The sequence below is a fragment of the Rutilus rutilus genome, assembly GCF_951802725.1.
Source record: "Rutilus rutilus genome assembly, chromosome: 2".
NCBI classification, from domain to species: Eukaryota; Metazoa; Chordata; class Actinopteri; order Cypriniformes; family Leuciscidae; genus Rutilus; species Rutilus rutilus.
Genome location: NC_140210.1, coordinates 6,247,815 through 6,275,400, shown reverse-complemented (window position 1 = coordinate 6,275,400; position 27,586 = coordinate 6,247,815). Strand labels below are relative to the sequence as shown.

At 38.4% G+C, this 27,586-nt stretch overlaps 1 protein-coding gene across 1 annotated transcript in view; it reads left to right on the top strand.

Annotated features, from left to right (window-relative positions):
* Nucleotides 1–27,586, top strand: part of klf7a (Kruppel like factor 7a) — a 40,676-nt gene that overhangs the window by 6,455 nt on the left and 6,635 nt on the right. Inside the window, exons 2-3 of the mRNA XM_084390469.1 lie at nucleotides 17,576–18,188; nucleotides 23,530–23,653. Coding sequence (XP_084246595.1) covers nucleotides 17,576–18,188; nucleotides 23,530–23,653 — 737 coding nt within the window. The remainder of the gene's footprint in view (nucleotides 1–17,575; nucleotides 18,189–23,529; nucleotides 23,654–27,586) is intronic.

Here is a 27,586-nt window from a genome sequence, read left to right as displayed (position 1 = left end):
GCCCATGATGGCTGCCACATTGAAGGGTGATGAAAAGGTTAGCGTCTGATGAAAGAGGAGACGGGAGATGGTGCACTCATTTGTCGAAGGCCTCTGGAGTAAGTGTCAGCACCCAGAGCTGCGGAGCGAGGGAAAAGGAGTGAAGTGGAGCATCTTTATGTATGAGTCCCCGATCCTAGCGCAGACGTGAGACACAGCGATGGCACTCAAGGCTTTGATTAACAGGCCGAGTAGAACTGAGCTCTTTTTTCACTCTTGCGCACAGCTTGACAGCGATTTTCCCTTCATTTAAGATAGAATGTAAAACTTTTACAAGGCGGTGCAGGGCAGGGAATGAACTGGCAATAACGTGCATAAGAAATGCAAATAGTCTCACTTTCATGTGGAAAGTTTCAGGAAGATTGGTCTTTTCATGGCATCAAATGGAATCAAATTTACCTATTTACTATACACTATGGTTCAAATGTTTGGGGTCATTACTACATAATGTAAATAATGTATCACGGTTTTTAACACTGATAACAAGAAAAATGTTTCTCGAGCATCAAATCAGCATATTGGAATGATTTCTGAAGGATCATGTGACACTGAAGACTGGAGTAATGATGCTGAAAATTCAGCTTTGCGTGTTTTAAAATATACTAAGATTAAAAAGTTATTTTATATATTTCACAATATTACTGTTTTACTGTATTTTTGTTCAAATAAATGCAGCCTTGGTGAGCTTTTATGCAAAAAAAAAAAAAATATATATATATATATATACTTCTTTCAAAAATATAAAAATCTTACCGGTCCCAAACTTTTGAACGGTATAGTGTGCATTCTTGCAAGTGCTTGTCTTAAATCTTGAAGAACTTGGTTGGAATTTCATTCATTGCAGAATTAAAATGGGTTGTGAACAATTTTTGTTGGCCTTAAAGAAATGTGTACATTTTAAATAAGTCAAAATGTGTCAGTGTTATTAAAGGGATAGTTCACTCTGATGTCATTTTTTTTCCTACAGAACTCAAGATATTGTTGTTATTTTTTCCCCAACGTTCTTTAAAATATCCTATTTTGAAAAAAAAAATGGTGTTTCACAAAAGAAAGTCATACAGGTTTTGAATGACATAAGGGTGAGCAAATGACTACCAGAATTTACTTCCTTTTTTTTTTTTTTTTGGTGAACTGTCACTTTAAATAACACATTTTGCGTAACTACATCCTGAAAAGAACTCAAATTTCAGAGTGATATCATGACCTCTTGCTCTGTCCCAGCTAAAACAGTCACTCATTTTTAATTATGTTATGTTTGCCATTGACAGCAGGATTATTAAAGAACGTGTTGCTAAGGAACCACGGTTTGTTACAGCTATTGCACTTGTTTGTTTTGGCGTCGTCCTCCTCATCGGTCATTGTATGCATGGAATCTCACAGCCAGCGTCTCCTGCGATACCTCCAGAGAAAGTCTTCCAACAGACCTTGAGAGATACAATGAAGGACAATGTTCTCTCTGTAAACATCCCATCGCTTTTCTTCTCTTTTTTCATCTGAAGCCATCAATCACCGCCAGCAACATTTCAGCCTCAAAATGGGTCATGAAACTTAAAGCGACAAGAGGCGTTGTTTATCAAGGTTTATGCAAGCTTCAATCAATCACCCCGTCTATTGCTGCGTGGAGTTGAGCGCAATTCTGCAGAGGAGAGAAATTCAGCTTTTTGTATCTAATGGATTGATTCATTGAATCATTTATGCAACAAAAAAAACATGCATTGTGCAATCAATAGAATAATGAGACATTTGCACATTATAAAGTGCAGTTTTGTGATGCTTTTTTGGAAAAGCATGTTTGAAAGCCCCATCATGCTGTATGCATGCACCACGCACGTGTGAATTTGTGCATGCGTGTGAGTGTCAGATGTGGGATTTCTCCATGAAACATTGCTGAGCTCAGCACTTCTATTGCCTCAGTGTCTGTGCGTGTGCATATGTGACTTACTCAGCCGTGGCATATATGCAAAGCCAGCTGTATTTCCATATGCTCCAAGTTACCGTTGTCTGAGGTCCACATGACCTGGCTTGGCTCCAGTACTGGCCTGCGTTGTAACACCTGGATACAGCAATACCCAGTTCTCACCACCCCATCCCTTCTGCTGAAGCAGGCAAACACATTCTTTCTTTCTGACTGCTTTGCAGTTGCTGCTCACTGGAGGAAGTGAAAGGAGGGCTGGCAAAGCACTGTCCAAATTTGGATGTACATCAGTTAAGCTGAATTGGTTTGTGTCAAGATTGCACAACATAGCAGTGTGTTTTGTATCTTTGTTATACGCCTTCAAAAGAAACCTTCAAGAGGCAATGGTTATTAATATTTCAAGCCAAGTAAATCAATAATGTTTGTAGCCTGTTTTGTTGTCTGCTAGCTGAAAATCCTTAGTTTGATCACTTTTTAGTGTAAAAAAAAAACAATGCCTGTCAATAGAATAAAATAATCCTGATTATCTCAAGTCAATATAAAGCAGAATATATATATATATATAAAATTTAAGTAATTGATGTTTTAATATAATGTTTATTTTGGCAACTCTAAAAATTTTGTTCTTTTTGTTCTGTTTTTTTTTTATTTTTATTTTTTTATTGATATTAGTTTCATTTTTATATTTGCTTTCTAAAAGGTTTGACTTTTTTCTAAAAGGAGGATATTCTCTACACAACTGTTTTGAAACAATTAAACTTATTTTTAATGCACTTTATAAATGGAAAAAAAGAATTGAACTTAACATCTGTGCACTAGTATATTTTCATACAGCACCTTTCCAAAACACAGGTTACATACACTGAATTAATCAATCAAAAACTAATCTAGATTAGTATTTATCCAGCATTGGCATTCTTCACAAATTATGTTTTATAAACTCTTTTAAATTCTTTTTCATAGAAGAAGCAGAGAGCATCAAATCCCCTAATTCTTCTTTAGTACAGCCTGTACACACTTACCAGTTCTCGTGGCATAAGGAGGTTTGTCTTTGTTTTAGCATGGGAGAGCTATTTGGGTCGGAAGTTATTTTGGGATGCATTGCTAGAAATACCTGTGGGAGTGAGTAATAGTTGAAATGAGACCATCTTTAAGTTGGTTTGTGTAGTCATTTACATATGTTTAGAGCCTGTGCCATGTTCATTTGAAATCAAACGTTGTTGTTGTTGTTGTTATTCTTTCATTTATTTCTGTGTTTGAACATGCAGATATCTTTAAAAGCGTTATACGTCAAAACACACAGTATCTATTTCTCCTGCTCTCTTTAAAGGCTTTTGTGCTCAGGGCTTTTTGGTATTTAATTATCTACTTCTAATTAATCCAATTATGAGTCATTTGAATCACAGCAGATGTGGGTCCGCAAACTCAAGCAGGTGTGAAAAGATCGTCCTCCCCGACTCAAATCCCAAGGTTTCGCTTTCACTCTTGGCTCGGACTCTCATATTCATTCCGTGGAGGTTGAAACAGTACCCACGTGCCTCGAGAACAATAGGCTAGAGTTGCCATCCGAAAGCATGACTCACTGTCCTCTATTAACTGGCATGTTAATCGCATACAGGAACAGAGAACGGTCAGCATGAGTAAACGGGTCCAAGAGTGGGAGTTTCGAAATGTCTGGAATCCATCTTGCATCCTCAGTCCACTCTGAAGACAATGCAAAACTTGGCTGTAAATTATTTGCGATAACTCAAAATGGCCACAGTAAGTAGGCTATAGCGGCTCTGCCTTAATGGACTGAACTCAATGAACTCACCATGGAAAGGAAGGCGGGGGCTGTCGCACTTCCCTGAGATGGAGGGAATATGAAAACGGCAGCTCTGCGCTTCCTTGAGGTGTGCGTCCGCTTGCGGTTGGCTCAGCGGATTTGTTTTTTTTATGCCATTGCATGTGCGTGTGTGTGTGTGTCAACGGTAGTGAGTTTAACTACGACAACACTTCCACCCTGTAGGCGGTGTGTGATAGATCAAAATAATGTTATACTGAGGATAAAGGTGGTAAGGTATATAAGTATGAAGATGCTCTCATTGATGCTTTGAAAACAGAAAACGTTTTAATGTCAAGGATGTCAGTAGATTTAGACATTTGATAGATTTGTGTTAATCAGCTGATCTCAGATTGCCCTAAATATGGCGAGTTTCACTAGAAATTACACATCTGGATCACTGCACGCAGGATTATGCCTAAGTTCAATTAGGATATTTAAGTAGCTTTTATAAATGTGCCTTAGAGTAAAACTTTACTGGTGTGCATCTTGAGACAAAACAATGACACTGACATATTTTAAGATATGTCAGTGCAAGTTGCTTACAGTTAAAACAGCTCAAACATGCATTTTAGTCTGGGACTAGCTTAAGACTTGTAGATACCGTGGTATTAAGAACATGTTCAAATCCCACAAGGCCAGTTGTAGAGTCTAGCGTAAGAAAATGGTTGGGAATGTCAGACACAAAGTGCAATATTACATACAATTTACATATCAATATAAAACATTTGCCATGTTCACACGTTAAATACTGTTAGCCTAATTTAATTTTAAAAAAGGCATGTGGATGTGTGAAATCACCTATTCAATGTTTATAACTTGCATGCAAGCACACCACCAAAGAATTTTGCGCAATCACCACATTACACCCCAAAAATCCTGTGTCTTTTGGTCAGAAACTGGCCAAAACTAAAAGCTGCATCGGATTCATCCGAGCCGCACTGGGAATTTCCCCACACCAGGCCTGTTGCACTGTGTCGAATGTGCGCTGCATAACAACACAATGGCTCGCTGTAGAGGGATGTTCACTGCCAGCTTACCCAACCTGAGCCCTTTGATCCTGCCCTTTGTAATGCAAATCAAAAGGAGGAGAGAGTAGGACACCAGGGAGAATCTTCATGATGGTACCATGGTTCATGCTGATGTGTGCAGTTGTCAATTTCTCACTTGAAATTTGGACTACACAGTTAATACGAATGGGTTTGAGAAGCGTACTGACTTGCAGGTAAGATATGTAGATCTCTGGTGTACAATCATTTATTTATTTTTACGGGTATTTTGCCTTTATGGGACAAGTGTTAGAAATGATACGATCAGAAAATGACTAGTGGTTGACCAATTTGACCATATTTAATGAGAAGGCGGCCTAGAAGCCGTACGATGCTGATAAAACGCAACTTGATGTCAAATGAGAGAAAATGACTTGAGTCAAATCAAATACTTTTTTTGTACTCTGAAAAAAATTGGTGTAGGGTTTATTACTCTGAAACAATTTTCACTCAGAAATTGCAAGGAAATTTCACAAATAAATGCAAGAAACACTTAATTAAGTAGAAAGACTCATATATTCTTGTGAAACATACTTTTTTTATTGACAACCCCGAAAAATATTTTTTTACAGTGTATTAAAAGCATGAAAAAGTATTATTACCTTCTTTTTTTTTCCTTTTTTTTTCCGTAATACTTTATAAAAAATAATGACATTTTGTTTGGCCACCTCTCCATAGACGTTAAAAAGTGTGTACATGTTTTTCGAGAATAATTTTTTTATTTATATTTAATGTATTTATTGAAATTATTTCATTTGGTAGTGAAATTGCATTGATGGAACCATTAAGGAACCAGAATTATTAGGAGAAATTTGAATTTTTCTTAATATTTCCCATCCCTAATAATAACCACATGCAAAACGCACTGCACTACATGCCGTCTCCGATCATAGAATGCAGTTCAAGAAAATTGGGTGGAAACGTGATGTTGTTTACATTGTTAAAGCGGAGACTTGTGGTCATAGATCGACACATCAAGTATTCTGAAAAATATTTCCATTTAGCTCATTAAGCAATGTCGTTGTATGTGTTTTTTTTATTTTTTTTACCCATTATCCCTATTTTCCTCCATGCTTTAATGCTTTTGTCTTTGTGGCTCTCATTATGAGGATTAGGCCCGCTGCCTCGTGCCACAACAGGTCGCCCCATCCTCAGGGCAGACACCCGCCCCTTGTATGGTAACAAGCTGTTAACCCTCAGTTAAAATGAGCAACACCCCCTTCACTCCCCCACTATCAATGGATTCACGCTGGGACTTAATGCTCTATGAGTGCTTTAATGAAAATTGGTGGATCTTGAAAAGATTAGCTAGCATTGCCAGACTGCGGCCCGTAAGCAACCCGTAAACACATAAACAACCAAATCCTGTTAAAGCTAGATAGTGGATCCCGTACCGCGCTCTGGCATTGTCGCTCGGATTATCTCTGGCACCCCGTCCTTTATTTTCCTTTAAGAAGCATCGCTGCATGGTTCAAGCATTCAAATCAATGAAAAATATATTGGATTGACTTTTCGAGGCACCACCGCTAATGTTTGTCCTTTTGTAAATCCTGATTTAGCCCTCGCACAATTTTTGTGGATTAATACGACGTGCTGATATCAAGGCGCCTACTCCCTTTTAGCTTCCACTCAAATCGTTGCAAGGGAAAATGTCAACACTAATTCATATTCAAATGAACTCCCTCTGACAATTAGAGTAACAAAGGCCTTGACGCATAGAGCGAATGTGGAGAGAACAGTGGCGAGGTGCTAGGTTGCGGAGCGCACAAAGCGCTATTGCACGCCTGACATAGTTTTGCTGATGAAGCGTCTGACTGGGGCTCTGTACCCATGCAGTGACCTCTAACCTGGGGGTTTTAACAAGCACTATTGGCACTATTACTGTATTGTGCTGAACTGCCTGAAACAATGGAAAGTCGCTAACTCTGACTTGGTATCATAGAAATCAGCTGATCTTGCAGTCAGAGTTATCAACAGCTCATTGCACAAAGTGGACCACGACTAAACAGAGACTTCACAAACAAGTGACTCTTATGAACCGATTCCCAAATCACAGAGGCTGCATACGAAAACTTGACTTGTCGCCTCGCTGCCTTATCGGGCAGTGATTTTGTAGGCAGTGTTTGAGCACAAAGGCGCCTCTGAGGCAGATTTCTGAGGCAGTGCAACGGTTTAATGATCTACAGCAAAACAGAGTGAGCTTTGGTGATAACTAATCAAGTATTTAATTACTACAATAGTCATTTCTCGCTAGAAATTACATCAGAAGTGGAAACCTTTGGTCAAATACGTACATTTACACACAATCAGACCACCATCTGCAACTTTCAGACACCATCTTTATTTTTTAACTCAACTGTCACCGAATGGAAAGCACAGGATTGTGGGATATCAAAGACAGCGAAGGATACATCTATGCTGCCTTCAAAAATCCATCGGATGAAGGTATCTCAGGAGACGGGAAGGGAAAAAGCATTGGATTCGGACGTGCCTTGATTCCTTCCTGCCTTGGAGTGCATCCTCCGAAGGCAGCATCTTTAAAATGTTGGACGCAGCCCAAGTCACAGTCTCAAATGACTCGGAGCGGGTTCTTAGTAGTGAATCAGAAACATGTGACCAATGTAGTCTGATTCATGAACAAGTGATTCTTATGAGCCAGTTCTTTTTAGTGAATCAGAAACACAGCACTACCAGTGTAGTCTGATTCTTGGACAAAACGCATCCATTAGAACATCAAAATGAACATTTATACATTTATATTCATATTTTTATGTGGTATTCGTATATAAGTTATGTTAGATGTGAAATTATAAATATTATTATATTATTAAAGTTTAATTATTTACAAGTGTGTGTATGTATATATATATATATATATATATATAGTATTTGTACAGTGTATTAGAACTATATTTATATTTATATATATATATATATATATAATTTAAATTTTTATTATTTATATTTTTAAAAAGTATATGCTGTTGGAAAAACAACACGCTGTAGTAAACACTGGTTTAGCTTGCAGTAGTCACATTATACACAGGACAGGGCACATTCTTTGCAAGTGCTTCCTTCCTCCCACAGTAAAACTAGCTTTAAATGGTCTAGTGCTGATTGATCCACACACATCAGAAGGCTGGTTTATTGCTAATTACATTGCCTTTCCCCCTTAAGTGCGAGCATAAGATTAGCGCTACAGCTCAGGAGGGACAGGAACACTCGGAGCGCTTCATTTGCCTCCGGCTTGTAAAAATGTGCCAGCATGCTTTGTGTGAGAGTGTGATTTCTTAATTGGCGTTATGTCATATCTGCTATATTGCCGGCGACCGGTTTATCAGGCCCAAAATGCACGCTACTCTGTACCTTTAGCACCTTTAAACGAGCTGCGGCAAGCATCTCTACTAAAACTTGGAACTGAAAATATTCTGTTTGCGAAGGTACCTTGATAAGCACTTGCATAATTAAGCCATTATCTTCCTGCTCCTGTTATATGTGATGGCGCCGTTTGCTATGTTTGGAAAAGGACAGGTCCATATATCAACAAGGAGATGACAAACCATTACATCTTTAGTGGAGGCCATTGTTTTGTTCCTCACTGCACACGCTCCTATTAATGCTTATGTCAACAGGGCTCTTCAGGATCCATTTCACGAGTGCCAGCTTTGCCTTTATGGTTACTTAAAGGTGTCAGGAGGCATTAGCCTACATTCAGCTAACGGCCGCACTCCGATAATGTGTCGCACACTTTAGATCAATGTCATTTCTTTGAAAATGTCAGCTAGGATGCTTAGAAACTACTCTGGGTAATATATATATGTTTCTTGTTAATTTGAGGTTTACATTGACAAGCAAGACAAGAAACATACTCGAGTACACAAATGCAGAGCCTTGGCTAACACATCTGCACCCAGTTTACCAGACAAGGTTTAAGCCTAGTCCCAGACTAAAAAGCTTTTTTTAACTGAAAACAACTTGCACTGGCATATCTTAAAAAAAAACAGCTGCCATTGTTTTGTACTCAACCAGTAACGTGTACACCACTAAGGCATGTTTATAAAAGCTACTGAAATGTCCTAATTGAACTAAGGCCTAATCCCGACTCAATCTAAGCCCTGTCTGTGAAACCAGGCCTAAAAGTGCCGAGTCTTATCTTGCATGCATTAGTGGTGGTATAGCTATAGCAATTTCTGTTTCAAAGTTGCTGTAAATGGTGTTACTGCACACATGACCCTCTCTTCTACAATCAACAACCTAAATACTTTGATTTAATGGAAAAGAAAATAATGGAGAGTGCCGCCGTGGATCAATTGGATTGAGATCTGGGGAATTTGGAGGCCAGAACAAAAACTTGAACTCTTCATCATGTTCCTCAAGCCATTCCTGAACAATGTGTGCAGTTTGGCAGGGTGCATTATTCTGCTGAAAGAGGCCACTAGGGAACACCATTGTCATGAAGGGGTGTACCTGCTCTGGTCGGTGGCACGTGTCAAATTTGCATCCACATGAATGGCCAGGCTTAGGGTTTCCCAAAAGACCATTGCTCAGAGCGTCACACTTCCTCCACTAGCTTGTCATTGTCCCACAGTGCATTCTGATGCGATTACTTCCCTAGGTAAATGGCGCACAACGTCTGTTGGCTCGGACCAGACGGGATAGCCTTCATTGCCCTCGTGCATCGATTATCCTTGGGCGCCCAACACCCTGTCGCCGGTTTGTGCTTTGTCCCTCCTCGAACCACTGTTGGTAAATTCTCACCACTGCTGACCGGGAACAACCCACAAACCTTGCCGTTTCAGAGATACTCTGACCCAGTCACCTTGCCATAACAATTTTACCCTTGTCAAAGTCGGTCAGATCTTTATTCCTGCCTATTTCTCCTGCATCCAACACATTGATTATGAGAACTGGTTGTTTGCTTACTGTCTAATCTACTTAGACTTTAATATGTGGCATTGTTTGGAGATGATCAACGATATTCACTTCACCTCTGACCGGTCATAATGTTTTAGCTCATCAATGTGTATTATATTCTTCCTCAAACAGAGCAACGGCAAGGTCATGGGTTCAATTCTCAGGGAATGCAAGGACTGATAGAAATGTGTACTTTGAATTCAATGTAAGTTGCTTTGGATAAAAAAGACTTGCTAAAATGCATCCATGAAAAATATTATAAAAACACAATAACAATGAATTTGAGATTGTTTCAGGCCTGAATCTGTTTACGTTTAGTATCATGGTCATGTAAATGCTTTTAACCCACTATAAAGTCTTCTTAGCAGTTTGAGCCCAAGTCGTCTGGGTCTTGCATCTCGCCGGTCGTGTATGCCCGAGACGGTGTGAACGTGTGTGTCTGCAAGCTTCCTGCAGATGAGATGTAGGTTATTTTTAGGCTCTGCCTGGCGAGGCTGTAAATGGAAGGCAGGGCAAGTTTTGAGGGCCACTGTTGATGAGATCACACATGGCCCCATCATTCCCCCCGTCCTATCGATCGACCGCGGCCTGAAGGGGGATTGTGTCTCAGGGTGCCGCCAGCTGGCCAGTCCCTTCCTGAATCAAAGCACTGGCAGGTGGTCATTTGTGGTCCCCTCTCCCCTTAGCCCAAGCATTACATTACAGATCAATGACTGATCAGAGAACAGGCTGGATGAGTTTCACTTCTAAGCCCATCCGTCAGGGGGGTGTCATTGGCGTAAGTGGATAGCTGCAGTCGGTGTATATCTAACAGTGCCTGGTCTTTAAAAAGCCTTTTGGAAGGGTTTCTTTGTTATGTCAGATGGCTAATCAGCTTGCATGTGTTTTGCCAGCAGTACATCAGACAGTTGGTATGGTCAGAATGGCAAGAAATACTATTTGCATTAATCATTTTTTAGCATTTGCAGTGAGGAATGACGTATGCCTTTGGAATATTTGTATTCTTTTGAAAAAAAGTCTCTTCTGTTCACCAAGGCTGCATTTTTATTTGATGAAAAAATGCAGTAATAATATTGCGAAATATTTATTACGATTTAAAATAACTTTCTATTGTAATATATTTTAAAATATAATGGCAAAGGCGGAATTTTCAGCATCATTACTCCAGTCTTTAGTGTCACATGATCCTTCAGAAATCATTCTTTTAAATTCTAAATTCTGGAAAAAAATTGGTGGAAACCATGCTACCATTCAAAAGTTTGGGTTAAGGGGTAAAAAAAAAAAAAACGGTTCATGTTTATTCAGCTAGGCTCTTTAAATTATTCAAAGGTGAGAGTAAAGAAATTCATAATGTTACGTTTCAAATAAATGCTGCAACTTTATTAATCAAATAATCCTGAAAATATATATATATAAAAAAATATCAAGCGGCGAAGAACACTATAAAAATATCACGCGGCAAAGAACACATTAATGATAAATAATTTCAGTGTTACAGTTTTTACTGTGTTTTTGATCAAATAAATGCAGCCTTATTAAATACAATTTTGATCAAATAAAAGACAGTCACTGTATTTTTGAATGTTTTTGAATTAATAGTTTGAGGAAATGACTCGATTTAATCTTAAACAGTAATGTGTCGCCACCTACTGGTTTAACCTTTAGAAATCTATAAGTGAATAGAATGGTGCAGGTTTGACGTCAGAACCCGGAAGTCTAATTTGGCCTGTGGTAAACATAACTTGACTGTACTTTGACGATTTGTTCTACACAACGTAAATTACACACACCCATAGTGAAAAGCGACAATTATGAAGCAGTTATGTTATTTTGAAGTAAAGTATCGTCAAGTTATGTTTACCACAGGCTTTATTTTACTCATAAACCCCATTATAAATCCCCATAGGAAAATCTTGAAGGAACCAGCGGCAAAGTCATACCTGCACCACTTCAATACTGTATCCCATACAGAAGTGAATTGACCAGTATCAAGTGCTTTTTTCTTTTCATCAGACTGCCAAACACAGTTCATGAGACAATGTCACATTCTGCAGTCTGAAATGTCGCTCTTTGTCTTTTTAGAGTGTTAGTTCACCCAACGGAGGTCAATATGGAAACATCACGTATCCCGAGCAGCAAAACGATCCTTCTTTTCTTGAAATTGAAAATGCAGTTATCCAGCCGCTGAGAAACAATTATTTTCTGCAAGCACATTTTCCCTTTTCAGACCTTTTGACAAATGTAATAGGACAGCATTCAACAACCTGACCTGACAAATAACCCCAGTTCCCCTGTTTTCGGAGAGCCGGTTGCCTCTCCGCCGCCGCCGGCCTTTAGCTGGGGACAGCTGATGCTAAATCATCTCCCAAAAATTAATAGAGCATTTCTCTGTCAACTTGCTTAACAGCTGTTTGCATTTGGTCTGGATATCGTAGTGCTTCTCTTCCACGGGCTCCTCATTCATTTTTATAACCAGCTTGTTTTATTAGCTCTGTCTGCTTGAGGGAGGCAGTGCTTGGATGTTAATTGGCGCGCCGCATGGCGGTGTCCCCGCTGAGCGTCATGGTGCGAGGGGAAGATTGTATGAGGGTATCTCCGACTCCTTTCTCAAATCAGATTATCCTATATTAAACTTAATATAGTGCAAGCGATAGCCGGTCTTATATTGCGCTCACCCGTTGCTCGGCTTATGCCAGATATATGGTGGCGTTGTGATGGTTTCGATGGCTAGAGGGTGTGCTGAGATGCAAGAGGAAGTGACATGTTGTCACAGGTGCACAGATGCAGAAAAGATAATTGCACAGCGGGTTGGACTATGAGAGACAGACGTGTCAACATCGCTGCCATAACACCCGATCGCGAGCCAGGTTCGTCATTTTACAGATGATAGATCGCCGCCAAACCCGCGGCGAGGAACGGGTCACAAATCGGCTCCGATGGACAGGCTTCCAAAAAAAGGCACCTACGTGACTGACAGCGAAGGGCCTTGTGTTTCTCGCTCTCGCATCCTCAGCTGCGCTCGCTGCGGGGCACGTCACCGATGACTCACTTTATCAGTTCCAACCTCTCGATGTTTGACAGTCGCTCATTCCACGACGTGGTGCGAGATGCCGGCAGGAGGGCTTCACTCGCTCGGTTTCTGCACCCAGTGACATTTTGTGTACTATTTTTGTATACTAATATCCTAACTAGGCACAGCAAGTTGTGCGTTGTAAAGCAAACGCTGAAACAAATCACAGGCGATCAAAAGGTATTTGGAGCAATCAGGTTTCTTAGGAAGAAAGGGTTTCTTTGGGTTTAGATGGTGTGTGTGTATGTGTGTTTATGTGGTGATGTTTTTGTCATTAGTAGTGGTTGTCACTAGGGATGTTCATTCTGACTGCTTAAATACTCAAAATCAATCAGCTGAGGGTAGAACGATAGAGTTTTGCCTGAGCTATTTTTAAATTGCCTGTCAATGTACATATGCATCAGAACAACGTTTTTTTACCATTGCATCACATCTTGCCATTTTTATAAGCATCTTGTGCTTTCAATGTAGCATTTTTAAGACAGCATGTCAAGTGGAAATGGAACTCAGGCGTCTGAGACATGTTTATGGCTGTCTAGTGTTTTGTTGCTTGTTTTCTTTTTTTTACCGAAGAATGTGTGGAGCAATTCTAACCAACTGGGCCAACAAATTAAAATTTAGTTGTGAGAAAGAATAGAATTACTCAAGGCTGTGAGTTATTGACTCATGTGACAGAACTAAATCTTATCTGATTCTCAAATGTTTTTAATAGAGAACTTGTACACTTTTCTTTTGCATTTTTCCCCTCCAATATTCCCCAAATGTTTTAATTTATTATAAAAACATCCCCTTATTATTATTATTATTATTATTATTGTTATTATATTGTTAATAATCATAAAAATATTAATATTTATAATTGTTGTTTTTGTTATTTTGTTATTTTATCAATTATGTTATTTATTTTAATTATTATTATAATTATAATTATTATTATTATTATTAATTATATGAATTATATAGGCTACTACTAACATGTTATTAATACTATTCATAATAATATTAATATTTACAATAATAATAATAATTATTATTATTATATGAATGTACTACTACTACTAATAATAATAATAATATTATTATTATTATTATTATTATTATATTCATAATATTCATATTTATAATTTTTGTTATTATATTGATGTTATTATTATTATTATTATTAATAATAATAATAATAATTTGTGATTAATAATATTTATAATAACAATAATCATCAAAAAATGTATCCAAGTAATAACTGTTGACTGTATAAAATGACCAGGTTGTGTGTATCTGCTATTGCACAACTGCTTTGAATGAATCTCATCCAATTTGGACAAAACATTGTTTTTAGGAAGTTTATGTGATGGTGTTTTATCGAATTGTTTTGTGCAGATGAAAACTATGGCTGGCACTCTATCAGTGCATACTAATTCACACACATCAGCCTGATGAATATCAAATAGCTTGGCATTCTGACTGCAATGAAACGCCAGGAAGTCGACGACTGACCTTGACTTGGGACTTGAGGTTTGTTTTATGTCACAGTCTCTCACAGATCAAATGTGACCCACACAGGGACTACAACACGAAATTCAAGCCATCTGTTATCCAACTGAGCGACGCTCTGCCTTTTTATTGCCTATTTTATGGCAAAACTGGGGCGTCGAGTTGCGATCAGTTTTGATTAAACATCCAAATTGTCTGAGATTCGCAAATCCGCCGAGTTGCTTTTACGGCGTCGGTTGGCATCCAGTCTGCCGCACCACTAAATCACACGGCCCAAAGCGACCCAGGCGGCACTGGACGCATTGAATTTGCTGCCATTTTAAGTAACAATATCCCCTGAATGTCACTTCCTCAGGGCCTGCGGGAGGAGGGGCGAGGAGGAAAGTGGCGAGACGGAGAAAAGCCAAAGAGCGATAAGAAAAAAAAAACATGCTCTCCTCGACTCCCAAACGCCTCACCTTCAAAATGTTCCTGGCTCTTTTTCCCCGACACACACATGCACACGTCTGCCCTTTCTCAGGCGAACTCCCCTCGAACCCAGCGTGCCCGTGTTCCTGTCATACGTGTGACGGTTCGACAGCATGCAGGCATGACACGCCAGACCACCAGAGCCCTACAGCACGTTAGAAAATCAATCCCTCCCGTGTCGGCGTGCTTCCAAAGGGCCCGTACAGAGCGGACCGCTGCCGGCCTGCTGAGTTCAGGCTTTTAAATGTCATTGGTTGATCTTGGAAACATGCACAGAGATGCACGCACCCATCAGCGCTTTCACTGAACGGAGACGGTATCTTTACTGCTTCATTTAAGTGACTAATTACCCATCAGTTCAGGGCGCAGCGAGAAACCCTGTGTGTTTTCGGCGAAGAGAAAACAGCAGATTTTTTGAGATGCAAATATTTGTTTTGAGTGAAATGATTCCTTTTAGCAGATTGCTCTGAGATGGTTCTGTGAAGATCTGTATCTTCTAGCTATAGCGGTTTCTGTCCTGTTTAGATATTCCGGGTGACGTCTCGGTCTCGGGTAATATCAGTTCAGCTATGCTCTGTTTACCTGACTTCTGAAACCCTGGAGTTCAGCGCAGACATTAAAATGCTTTTAACGCTGAGGGGAAGAAAAAAAAAAACGGCAGACGCTCCTTTCGTAAAATGACAAGCAAACAATATCGCCTAGCAACAGAGGCTGCGCTGAGCCACCGTCATGTTTGATGCCAGAGATTCAAGCGAGACATTTATAGCTGGAGGCCAGTTTGTCTGAGATGATAGGTTACTGTTCTTTATCATTTTGTAAAAGGTTTGGGTCATGTTATGAGAAACATTTCAGAAAATAAAAGCTTGACACTATTGCTCCCGCTCAAATAGCTCGCTGTGCAAAAAAAAAATATTTTAAAGGAGAAATATTATACTCTTTGCAGCATTTTATTATTTCCAATATTCAAAGAAATTTGTTTTATTTATTTACAAATTATGATTATTATTGTAACTTAGAATTGCATCACTATTTCCCAGACTCCAACTTTATTTCTAATATTCACAATTAATTTATTCATTTGTTTGGAATTATTAGTAAGGTTTTTTTTTTTTTTTTTTTTTTTTTACAAAACTATTTCATTATATTCAAAAAATATGAATGTTTTAATTTTTTGTTTGATTGTTTGTTGGAATTAAATCATTAGTAAGATTTGTTTTTAAATTAAGTATTGCAAGGCCATTTACAAACCTCTGAATTTTTGTCAAATAAAACTATTAATTGATTTATTTACAAATTAGTATTATTATTGTAACTTATTATTATTGTAACTTAGTATTCTATCACCATTTCCCAGCCTCCAACTTTATTATTTCTAATATTCACAATTTTTTATTATTTTTTTTTATTTAATTATTAGTTTAAAGTTTAATTATTATTTTTTATTTTTTTTTGTATTGCATGACAATTTTCCTGCTTCCAACTTTATTATTTCTAATATTCACGAAAAAAAAATATATATATATGTGTATATATATATATATATATATATTAATTTACTTATTATTTTTGTTGGTTGGTTGGTTGGTCGGATTTAAATAATTAGTTTTATTTTTAAGTATTTTATGACCATTTTCTAGATTCCAACTGTTTTTGCTACGACACCTTTAAAACATACATAAATGTAATGCTGAAATGCTAAAAATATATCATACGGTCATAAAAGACTGCATGTTAGTTGATGATGCACAGTCTGACGTGGGCTTTACCCGATTGTCATATCATATTTGTGTTATTTAATCTCAAAACATAGTAAAAACTGTTGTCCGTTATATGGCCGCTTGAAACATCTTAAGGGAGTTGTAGTGGCTTACGAGTTACCTTTGAATCATATTGTGTTGACGTTGATTTTTTGCGCACAATTCTTTAGTCTGAAGTATAAAACCCTTCCAAAATGAAAGAATCCAAGTCTGATGGCTCTTTCTATCGCTCTCTCTTTCTCTCTCCTTCTGTTTGAAGAGCCATTTTGCTCCACATAAAGCGCTCTAACAAGCAATTCAGGCCAGGTCTGTTTCTTCAGCTCCAGTCTAGCCTGTGTAATCAATCACAGTGTAACCATCTATTCCTGAAGACCTGCTGAAGCAAATGATATGCAGTAGCAGTCTCAGTACCCAGTTAACGGTCCAGAAAGGGGTTAGTCTGAGTCTGAAAGAAAAAGAGAAAATCACATTACTGTACATGCAGCGCTAATGAGGTAGATTAACCTGAATGATTTTATCTTTCATTTACTTGCTTAAGGTGATTAATTGGTACAAACAAAGCGTAAAAAAAAGAATTGGCCTATCTGGTGTCATGTAGCAATTGCATTTTAATGTATCTCAGGAAGATCAAGATAAAATGCTTTCAGTATTAAAGACATATTACTAGTGTCCTAAAGCATGACTATGATGAAGAGGCCTAATTGGCACACATTCTTATGTAATCTAAAGCTTTTACAAATGATTTATGTAAACAAATGTTGCTTTTTTTTATGTTTTTTACAGAAAAGTGGACAATTTATGCAAGAGTATAGTTGATCCCATTGTGTGCATTTTTATAATTTCTTATTTTAGGAATAGTTATTTAGTATAAACTCTAACAGTTTACATCTAAACAGTGTCCACTCGTACGTTATGGAGGAATCTACATCCTAACTAAAGCACATGCTGATTTCACGCTATATCATGATGTGTGGGTGTGATTCTGTGTACAAGAAAGGAAAATCATTTAAAGTGTTCAGGTCGATAAAATGCCTAAATCTCTTTCCACAGACATGCTTGGAGTTGGAGCGCTATCTGCAGACAGAACCCAAACGGCTGTCTGACCTTTTCGACGAAGAACTGGATGGCCTCCTCACCCCCTCCTTCATGAAGGAAGACGGTGATGAAGACCTGTTAGACCCCCTCCTTCCCAGCCTTAACAACCCGCCTAGTCCTCCTCCTCCTCACCTCACTCCACGCAAAGAAACCATCTCCACCACTTCCTCTCCTGTGACCTCTCCAGACATCACCTTAGGGGTCAACGCAGCCCAGCTGAACGCTGTAACCTCCCTAACACCTCCCTCATCCCCAGAACTGGGCCGTCACTTAGTCAAACCCACCCACACACTTAGTGCCTCGCCCGACGGGACTCTCACGCTCAAGCTGGTGGCCCGAAAGGTGGGCTTGAGCTCCGCCAAGCTGGTGACGGCTCACCCGGTGCCGCTTTCTCCCCAGCATGGCAGCAGTGGCGCACAGAGCGACGGGGAACAGGGCGGCACCTTCACCATGGGAGCTGGCGAGATGGCAGAGAACAAGAAGAGGGTCCATCGCTGCCAGTTCAACGGGTGTCGGAAAGTCTACACCAAGAGTTCACATCTGAAGGCACATCAGAGGACACATACAGGTAAGCGTGTATATTTGTGTATTTATATGTATGATTTATTCTGTTGATATTTTCCCATTTTTCAGTGACTCTTTCTACAGAAGTTGGTCTTTGAACGAGTCAATGAATCATTCACTCAACTGACTCGTTCAAAAACACTGATTCATTCATGAATGATACAAGTTTCTGTATATATCGAGGGTCGGCATGCTATGGCACGTGTGCCAACATTAGCACGCGGAGGGATAATCGCTGTCACATGACAATAGCTAAAAAGGTGTGTATATAAATGTTTCAGAACTTGCATATGGACGCACATTTTGAGGCAATCTTTCCTCAGTCACAGCCTGTTTTGTTAAGTTAGGTGCTATAAATACTATAAGTGTGATATTTTAGTTATTTTGATGATTTAAATTATTGTGATATTTTAATCCAACAATCCATTCATCTGACCTGAGGTGCACGCTTCTGTGATTATACCTCCCTCGTTTCCGACCACTTGTGTATATGAGTGAGTCATTGAATCATTCATTAAACCGATTTGTTCAGAAACACTGTTTTTATGAGTGAGTCATTGAATCATTCATTAAACCGATTTGTTCAGAAACACTGTATTTATGAGTGAGTCATTGAATCATTCATTAAACCGATTTTTCCAGAAACACTGTATTTATGAGTGAGTCATTGAATCATTCATTACACCGATTTGTTCAGAAACACTGTATTTATGAGTGAGTCATTGAATCATTCATTCAACTGATTTGTTCAGAAACACTGTATTTATGAGTGAGTCATTGAATCATTCATTAAACCGATTTTTTCAGAAACACTGTATTTATGAGTGAGTCATTGAATCATTCATTAAACCGATTTTTTTCAGAAACACTGTATTTATGAGTGAGTCATTGAATCATTCATTAAACCGATTTTTTCAGAAACACTGTATTTATGAGTGAGTCATTGAATCATTCATTCAACTGATTTGTTCAGAAACAATGTATTTATGAGTGAGTCATTGAATCATTCATTAAACCGATTTGTTCAGAAACACTGTATTTATGAGTGAGTCATTGAATCATTCATTAAACCGATTTTTTCAGAAACACTGTATTTATGAGCGAGTCATTGGAATCATCATTGTTTGAACTGATTTGTTTTGAAACACAGATTCATTCAGGGACAATACAAGTGACTGTATTTAAGAGTCATTAAATCATTCATTCTACCAATAATATATTTCTATAGTATTTTCAACTACAAAGTCCTTAAAATAATAATAGTAATTTATATTATAATTATGATGAATAATGTTGTATTATAATTATAGTTATGTTAATGAGGTAGACTTAAGGCAGGGACCCAAGACACATCATACCATAGCAACCACATAGCAACAGCCTGGCATCATGGCAGTGTCATGGCATCATTTGTATCATATAGTGGTTAATTTAAATAAGTGTTAAGTTTATTTACAGTTTTAAATAAACACTTAGCCTGCTCTTACAGCAGTGGCATGCTATATATTTAGAAATATTCAGTCAGTTCCACCACATTTATCATTAATTTTCATATTTTGCGCTATCAATCTTATTTTACACAATAAGCGACAAGCTGATGTAATTAATGGTGCTTCGTCGTCGCCATGGCAGCGTGCCTGTCCAGCCCCCTCGGCTGCAAATATTTTCTCAAGGTTGCGACAGTACTTCCTCAGCAGATTCGAATGGTGCAGGAAACGGCCATAATTCTCTGTCTCTTCGATCTCAATCCAAAAGCACTCAGACTGCTGTCCCAAAGCTGTCCGCAGAGTGAATAACTGCCTCATGATGGATGGACCGGGTGGAATGAGACGTACTCGCCTGTATATTTCCCTACGTCTGCTGCGCGCCTGTTAACACACCAGGGCAAATCCCTAAGTCTTGAAACCAGAACATGCCACATGTTAATGGCTCCCTTCTGATGTATTAGAAAGTATTTCAGACGTACACATTATGGCATGAGGATTGAGAGTAAAGAATGCACAAGAATACCAGGACGCCTTGTCCGGGACCAAAAAGGACAAAAAAAGCACTATAAAAGTATTTCATATGACGTGTGAACTTTTCAAGTTTCTGAAGTCATAAAGTAGCTTTAAGCAACTATTCTCTGAAAATCTTGCCCTTCACTGTAGCTCTTAAAGGGATAGTTCAGCCAAAAATGAAAATTCTGTCATTAATTACTCGTTTCAAACTTTTGTTCGTCTTCAGAATACAAATGAAGATCTTTTTTATAAAATGTTTCTGTCCCTCCATTGACAGCTACGCAACTACCACTTTGACGCTTCAAAAGATCATCAAAAGATCGTAAAGCTAATCCATATGAATTGAGCGGTTTAGTCCAAATTTTCTGAAGAGACTCAATCACTTTATATGATGAACAGATTTAATTTGGATTAAACCGCTCAATTCATATGGATTAGTTTTACGATCTCTTTATGAACTTTTTGAAGCGCCAAAGTGGTAGTTGCGTAGGCTGTCAATGGAGGGACAGAAAGCTCTCAGATTTCATCGAAAATATCTTCATTTGTTTTCCGAAGATGAACAAAAGTCTTACGGGTTTGGAACGACATGAGGGTGAGTAATTAATGACAGAATTAAAACATTTTGGGTGAACTATCCCTTTAAAAGTAATTTGTTCATGGTCAAACTTGTTTGTCTCATAACCAAAAGCAACATACTGTAAATATGCTGGAACACAAATAATATTTAAGAGCTATGGCAGAGAGGGACATTTTATCAAATCTGCTGATGGAAAAAGAATATATAATATAATATAATATTGGTGTGTAGACGCTTTTATTTAAAAACAGGACAAAGATACTGATATATATATACCGTTTTCATTCCAAGCAATTTTTGTATTGCATTTGTCTAGAAAAAAAAGGAAAAAAAAAGATGTCAAATCTGATTTTTTCTTATTTTGGCAGAGAAGTCAGTGTTTAAACTGTCCTGTTAATTGCTTATCGCAACAATGCAAATTTGAATTAGTCTTTTACTAAAATTGCATTATTCATTAGCTGTAATCTTTCTGAGCACTTTCTGCATTGCATTTGTCCAACAAATACAATGAAGTGTATGAGCTGTGTTAAAATCTGATGCCAAAACAAATCGTCAACTCCTTTGCAATTAGCGAAATCCTATTTTGGAGGCGTTATTACTTGGACAATTTCTGTGATTGAGATTTGTAGAGAAGCGAAGGCGGCGTGAATTGAAATGACATTGCCCTCTGGAGCGTTTTATAAAAGGCGTTTGGAAGCTAGATAAGACCGGCTTTTCAGGGAGACACAGAGAGGTGAAGAGAGGAAAGTGGCAGCACTCGTTTCCACTTTGTCTCTGCGTTCCATTATAACAAAGTCGGAAAAAAGTTGGAAGAGCATTGAAAATGGCTTTGTGCTTGCTGCCAAAGTGAACTCCACAGATCATAATGAGTCTTTCTGTCTCCAGTTTAACTTGGAAAATGTAATTAAGCTAGACTCCGGCACCTGTAAGGGTGCTCAGAGAGAGAAAAAGTGTGTGTGTGTGAGAGAGGAAAGGTTGTGTGATGGGGGTGGGGAGTTGCCAGGCAACTGGTGTGTCTCTGAACGGGACTCTATAATTGGGAACGATTCTCGGGTCTCGGCGCTGGTTTCAGCTTACACCGCTAGCCTCGTCCGTGCACTTCTATTCCCACGAGGATGCGTGCACGCGCTCACTCGCACATACGCACCTATATCCTCGTCTACATACATGTATCATGTAACACTCCGGTTGCCAGGCAACTGCTTCCTCCCCTGCCAGTATGAGCCGTAATTGGCTGGTGGCACAGAGGGACAGACGATGCCAGATCGAGCCGGCTCCACTGCTGCCTCCTACGTTACGCTCCTGACCGGTTGCTAGGCGACAAACTCCAGCATCCATGCCTCCCTGACTTCTAATTGGCTGGTGCTGCGGTCGTAGCGGGCGCAGGTCTAAACCTGTCCTGCTTAATGTGGCTAGCTCGTGATTGTGTGTGAAAGGGTTTTCAATTTAGTGCTCAAATTCCGATCTAAATATAACTTGTTGTTTTTACAGCTCAGAATGAAAGTGTGACCGTCATGGAAGGAAGTCGAAATGGCATTCAGAGCCTATTTTACTTGCATGTATTGGGATCTATTTCAGAGTAACACAGTTTGTTAAATGAAAATAATGTTGGGTGGAAAAAATATTGTCATCCATGTGAAAATTGGACAGTCAATACCAGAACTTTCTCAAATTAGGTAGTTGCTTGCAAAAAAATTGCTTGCAAATTAAAATAGATTTGAAAATAAATAAATAAATTAGCTTAAAAATATATATATATATAAATTTTAAAATAGATTTTGTCATTTTAATAATAATAAATAATAATAAACGTTTAAAATATATAAATAGGCTTTTTAAAATAAATAAATAAATAGGTTTGAAAAATAAATATAAATAAAATATACAGTTAACATTACTAAATTTAATAATAAAAACACATGTGCACACACCAAATAAATAAACTTTGAAAATAAACAAATGGGCTTTTAAAATAATAAATAAATTGGCTTTTTAAAAATAAATGAATGAATTTTTAAAATGCATAAATATTTTTTAAATAAATAGAAATTGAAAGATGTTTGCTTTTTTACTTCATTTCAGTTTTCTATTAAGATAGTAAGCAGAATCTATTTAGATTTAATGTTTTAGTTAATGCTGATCTAATGACTAGTTAAATTTATGAGCTCTCTTCGCATGGAAATCTGACTTATTTCCTCGTCAAGCCATTGATATGAATCCACAGTCTTGTTTCAGAAGATTTGTGGATATGGCAAACAGTGGAGACAGGGCCAGCTGGTTGACAGTAAATATGAGGTTCCTCCCCATTACCCATCATTACTACTCCAATTAACACCTCTCCCAGAGATCCAAATAAACTCTGCCTGCCCCCCATTTCATACGTTACGTTCAGCAGCGCTAATGAACAAGCTTCGAGACACCATACGAACCGCAGCACTCCTGCAAGGCGGCTGCCATCCACAACGGAAAACATACAACATCAAAAATGGGAACGCAGTCTCTCACATCTGTTAAACGCAGCAAAGATCCCATTGGAAACTCATCGAGTGCGAGTTCATTTGCCCCGACAGCTGTGCGCCCTAATGACGATCATGTATTTCATAAACTCCAATTGTGTCAACACTCTTTCGATAGGCTAATCAACTTAAAACAAATGAATTAGACGGCTGGCTGGACCGAGTCGTTGAATTCAAGGCCCCTTGAGGAAGAAAGTGCATTTTTAATCAGGTGTGTGTGTGTGTGTGCATCTGTTTGTGTGTCCGTACCAGGGGAGAAGCCGTACAAGTGCTCATGGGAAGGCTGTGAATGGCGGTTCGCGAGAAGCGACGAGTTGACGAGGCACTACCGCAAACACACTGGCGCCAAGCCTTTCAAGTGCAATCACTGCGACAGGTGAGACGTGTGTGATACCTACACATACTAGCTACGTGTCACAGTGTTAGTTGACATGTCAAGCAGTAATACACTCCATATTATTTTCATCATTTCTATTTTAAACCTTTTTCATTCTTGTATTGTTTTCATATCTGCAATTTCATTAATACTGTCTAAAATGTACACTGTAAGACAATTTAATGGTAACCAGCACCTAAAATATAGTTTCCCCATATATATATTAATGCAAATTATTAAATAAAAGAAAAAAAATACTATTTTGTAATTGTATTAATAAAAACACATTAAGAATTATATATTAATTTAAAAAAATCAATTTTTAATTTTCATGAAATACACACAAAAAAATAAATACATAAATTATAAAAGACTATTTTGTCATTTTAACAATAAAAAGAATTAGCCTCATTTAATTCTTTCAAAGCCTCATTTAGTTCTAGCACCTTGTATTCATTTTGGGAATTCTTGGTCAGCATTTTTTATAACCTGGTATGTTTTTTTTTTTCAACATTTTTTTAATGGCAAAATCTAACACAGGTGTCCTGGGTATACAAATGTGATGAATAGTCTGAAATATTTTCATTTTCAAATATCTATCTAGAGATGCTCCACCTGTCACCTGTGCTGGTAGATGCAGCTTTATGATTAAAAACATCTGCTGTTCAGACAATGGTTTCTCTATGTTCACCAGATCTCAGAAATAAGCTTTCAAATTGAACATAGTGAGTGACAAACAGAGTTCCCCAACTACATTTACTCACAGAAGCTACTTCAAAACTGGTACTGTAACTGACAAGCTACAAGCTAAACACTCTCCTAAAATGTTTTCTATCTTTATTTATTATGTAGCATTGGGAAGTCCAATTCATTCTATTAAAGGCAGGGTAGGAGATTTGTTCCAGAAACATTCTTGTTATACTGGTTGAAAGTCACCCTGATAGAAATCCCATAGTTAAGTGGTCCAAATGTATTTACATGTGTGTGTGTGTGAGTATATATACTGTATATATATATCGTATGTGGAAGGCGTAGGGCCATAAAATGTTCATTCAATCATAGCATTCGGTCTGAATGCAATGATACAATATTTTACCTGCCTTTCAACATATGTATTTCCATACCTCCGCACACCTGCTCGCGCAGACATCACACGTCATCAGTGTGTTTCATGCAGAGTTAGACAGACGTCAGTCACAGAGCACCGCAAACGAAACAGCAGCCGCCTTTAACAGTTCCTCCTGATCCAAAACAACCAGCTTATGCTGCGTTCACGCCATAACTACTGTAAATTGGAAGAGATGAAAACCCGTGACGTTATACTCGGAGCGGTTCGCGACTCGAATTTATGCATTTCAATGGCAGCACTATCAACACCGAAATGAATCTGCAGCAATCAGGTGGTACAGGTCAGTGCTCTATGTTCATTATTATTGTAATGTTATGTGCTTTGAGACATGAGGTAGTTTAACGCCGTCTCTCGTCTACAAATAAAATGAAGTTAAAGTTATTATATTATCAGTATTATAAAATCTTTAGTCGTAAATGTAGCCATGAACAGCAATATTTCAATATTTTGCGACAAAAATGATTCGGGATATTTCCCACAAAAGCTGCAATCCATGCAAATGCATGGTGGTACACTATAAATGTTCCAACATAATTTACATGGAAGGACATTTAGTTTGTAAAACATCAAGTATGCATTTCCATTTGAGTACAAAGCTAAGCACGTAGTTCTGTGCTTTCTTTCAGAACATTTTCAATTTGGGCGCAGTGCCTGCGAGACATTTGCCTCCTGGTATTGACCAAGAGCTTCCACCTCTGAAGTGAATCTTAACTCATCTTCGCTTTGATGTATAAATAGGTTCTTCATGCTTGTTAGACTTGCGTATCTCACTTTGAGCTCAGCTCCGCCCTCTCTTGTCATCCTGGCTGCTCGTACACCTTGGGGAATCCATTCTGCTGTTGTCAAGGGAGCCCCGGATTACCATTATAAAGATGGAGTTGACGGGAACAGTGGAGAACAGCATGTGGAGGAGCTCCCTGTCTCGTCTGAACAGTAAATACAGTATAGCGAGACGCTAGACCTGTAGCCGTGGCCCTCGGGCCTCTTCTTAATCCGTCCCGACTGTGTCCGGACCCCCTGTCAGGACAGTGGGGTGGGGGTGTGAGAGGGAGAGGGTAGAGGTACACCAGCTGGTTTGGTGCCTCCTGGCAGTGGCTTGATCTGCCATCTGTCCGACCCTGCCAAAAACACACCCATTGATTTCCCAATTCGTGTTCCTCCCCTTGCTTGTTCCAGGACAGGTGAGACTTAGCATGAAAGCATATGTCTTAGGGATGGGTCAAGATGCTCCAACAATCAACTAGTCAAATTTATCTAGATTCACCTTTGCATATAGCAATTGCCTAACAACACTGAAATCAACTTAACAGCGTCCTAGAAACAACCCAAAACACCCTGGCAACTGCCTACACTACAAAAAATTAAAAACATTAAGTATTTGTTTGTTTTTTTAATCTGCGTGCAAAAACTTGCAAAAGAAAAATGAAGTAAATTTCTCATATGGAATTAAGTCAAATCTACTTAACTAAGTTAAGTAAAATTAACAAAGAAAAGAAGTAACTGTAACTTGGCCAGTTGAAGATACTTTGCAATATACTCTGTTTTAAGTACATTTTACGTAAACAATATAGCACTGAATTAAGCCATGCTTAGAACATCTACAGTAAGTAAATAATATAGTAGATGTAGACAACATTTCTACATAATAGAAATAATATGGTGCCTACCCGAACATAGAGACCTCAATTGGTAACACAATACACATATTTATTGTGTATGAATGTGTCATTTTGAGAACAAAATTAACACAAAACAGCAAGTTACTAAACCTAACAACAAAAGCAATGATAAAACAGTGGAAATACAGCTGGAAAACAATGAAAAATGCAACCTTGTTCATTATTAATGACCCAGTGCATGATGGAAACACCAGTATCAGAAAGTTGAGTAGGTTTTACTTAATTTTTATAAAGTTGATGTTTAATTTCTACAAGCTTAAATTTAGTACTAATATAGAACTTACTTTTTTTTTGTTTTTTTATTATTCTTGCCTGAACTAACCTATTCAGATAGAAATTACATTAGTTTTTTCTATAGTATTTACTAGTGATGGGGACGAGACCGCCTATGCCGAGTCCGAGTCAAGACCGAGTCTTTGAAGGGTCGAGTCCGAGTCGAGACCGAGTCCGTTGGTTTTCAAATTCAGTCGAGTCCGAGTCAAGACCGAGTCTTTGAAGGGTCGAGTCCGAGTCGAGACCGAGTCTTTGAAGGGTCGAGTCCGAGTCGAGACCGAGTCCGTTGGTTAACATGGGAGGATTTGAACTTGAAACACGGAGTGTACTGACGCCTTTCCGTGGTTAAAACAACATTGCTTCTTATGTTTGTTCATGTTTATTTGAGGCTATAAATTAACTAGAAGGAAGAGATGATCGGTTCACGAGCAGCTTTAACTGATTCTCTACAGCGATCTGTCACTACACATTTAAGAGCCACAAAACGGTATTTATTGTTTAAATTTCTTTTAAAAAATGACCAAGTTTGAAAGGCGAGACTTTGTTTAATATGTTTAATATCAAAAGTAACCGAAAAGTAACCTGGTCTGTCCTGTCTGTCAGCGTGTTGTCAGTCTCCTCTCTGCCCCGCAATGTATTTTTCACTGCGTGAGAACATGGTGTGGCGTGAGTCAGAACGGTGTAGCTTGTCGGACATAGCGACAGTAACTAAGGGGGGCGGGTCTTTGCGAACAGTCAATTAAAATTTTCTAGTGGTATGTATTCTAGTGGACTAGTGATGGGACGAGACCGCCTATGCCGAGTCCGAGTCAAGACCGAGTCTTTGAAGGGTCGAGTCCGAGTCAAGACCGA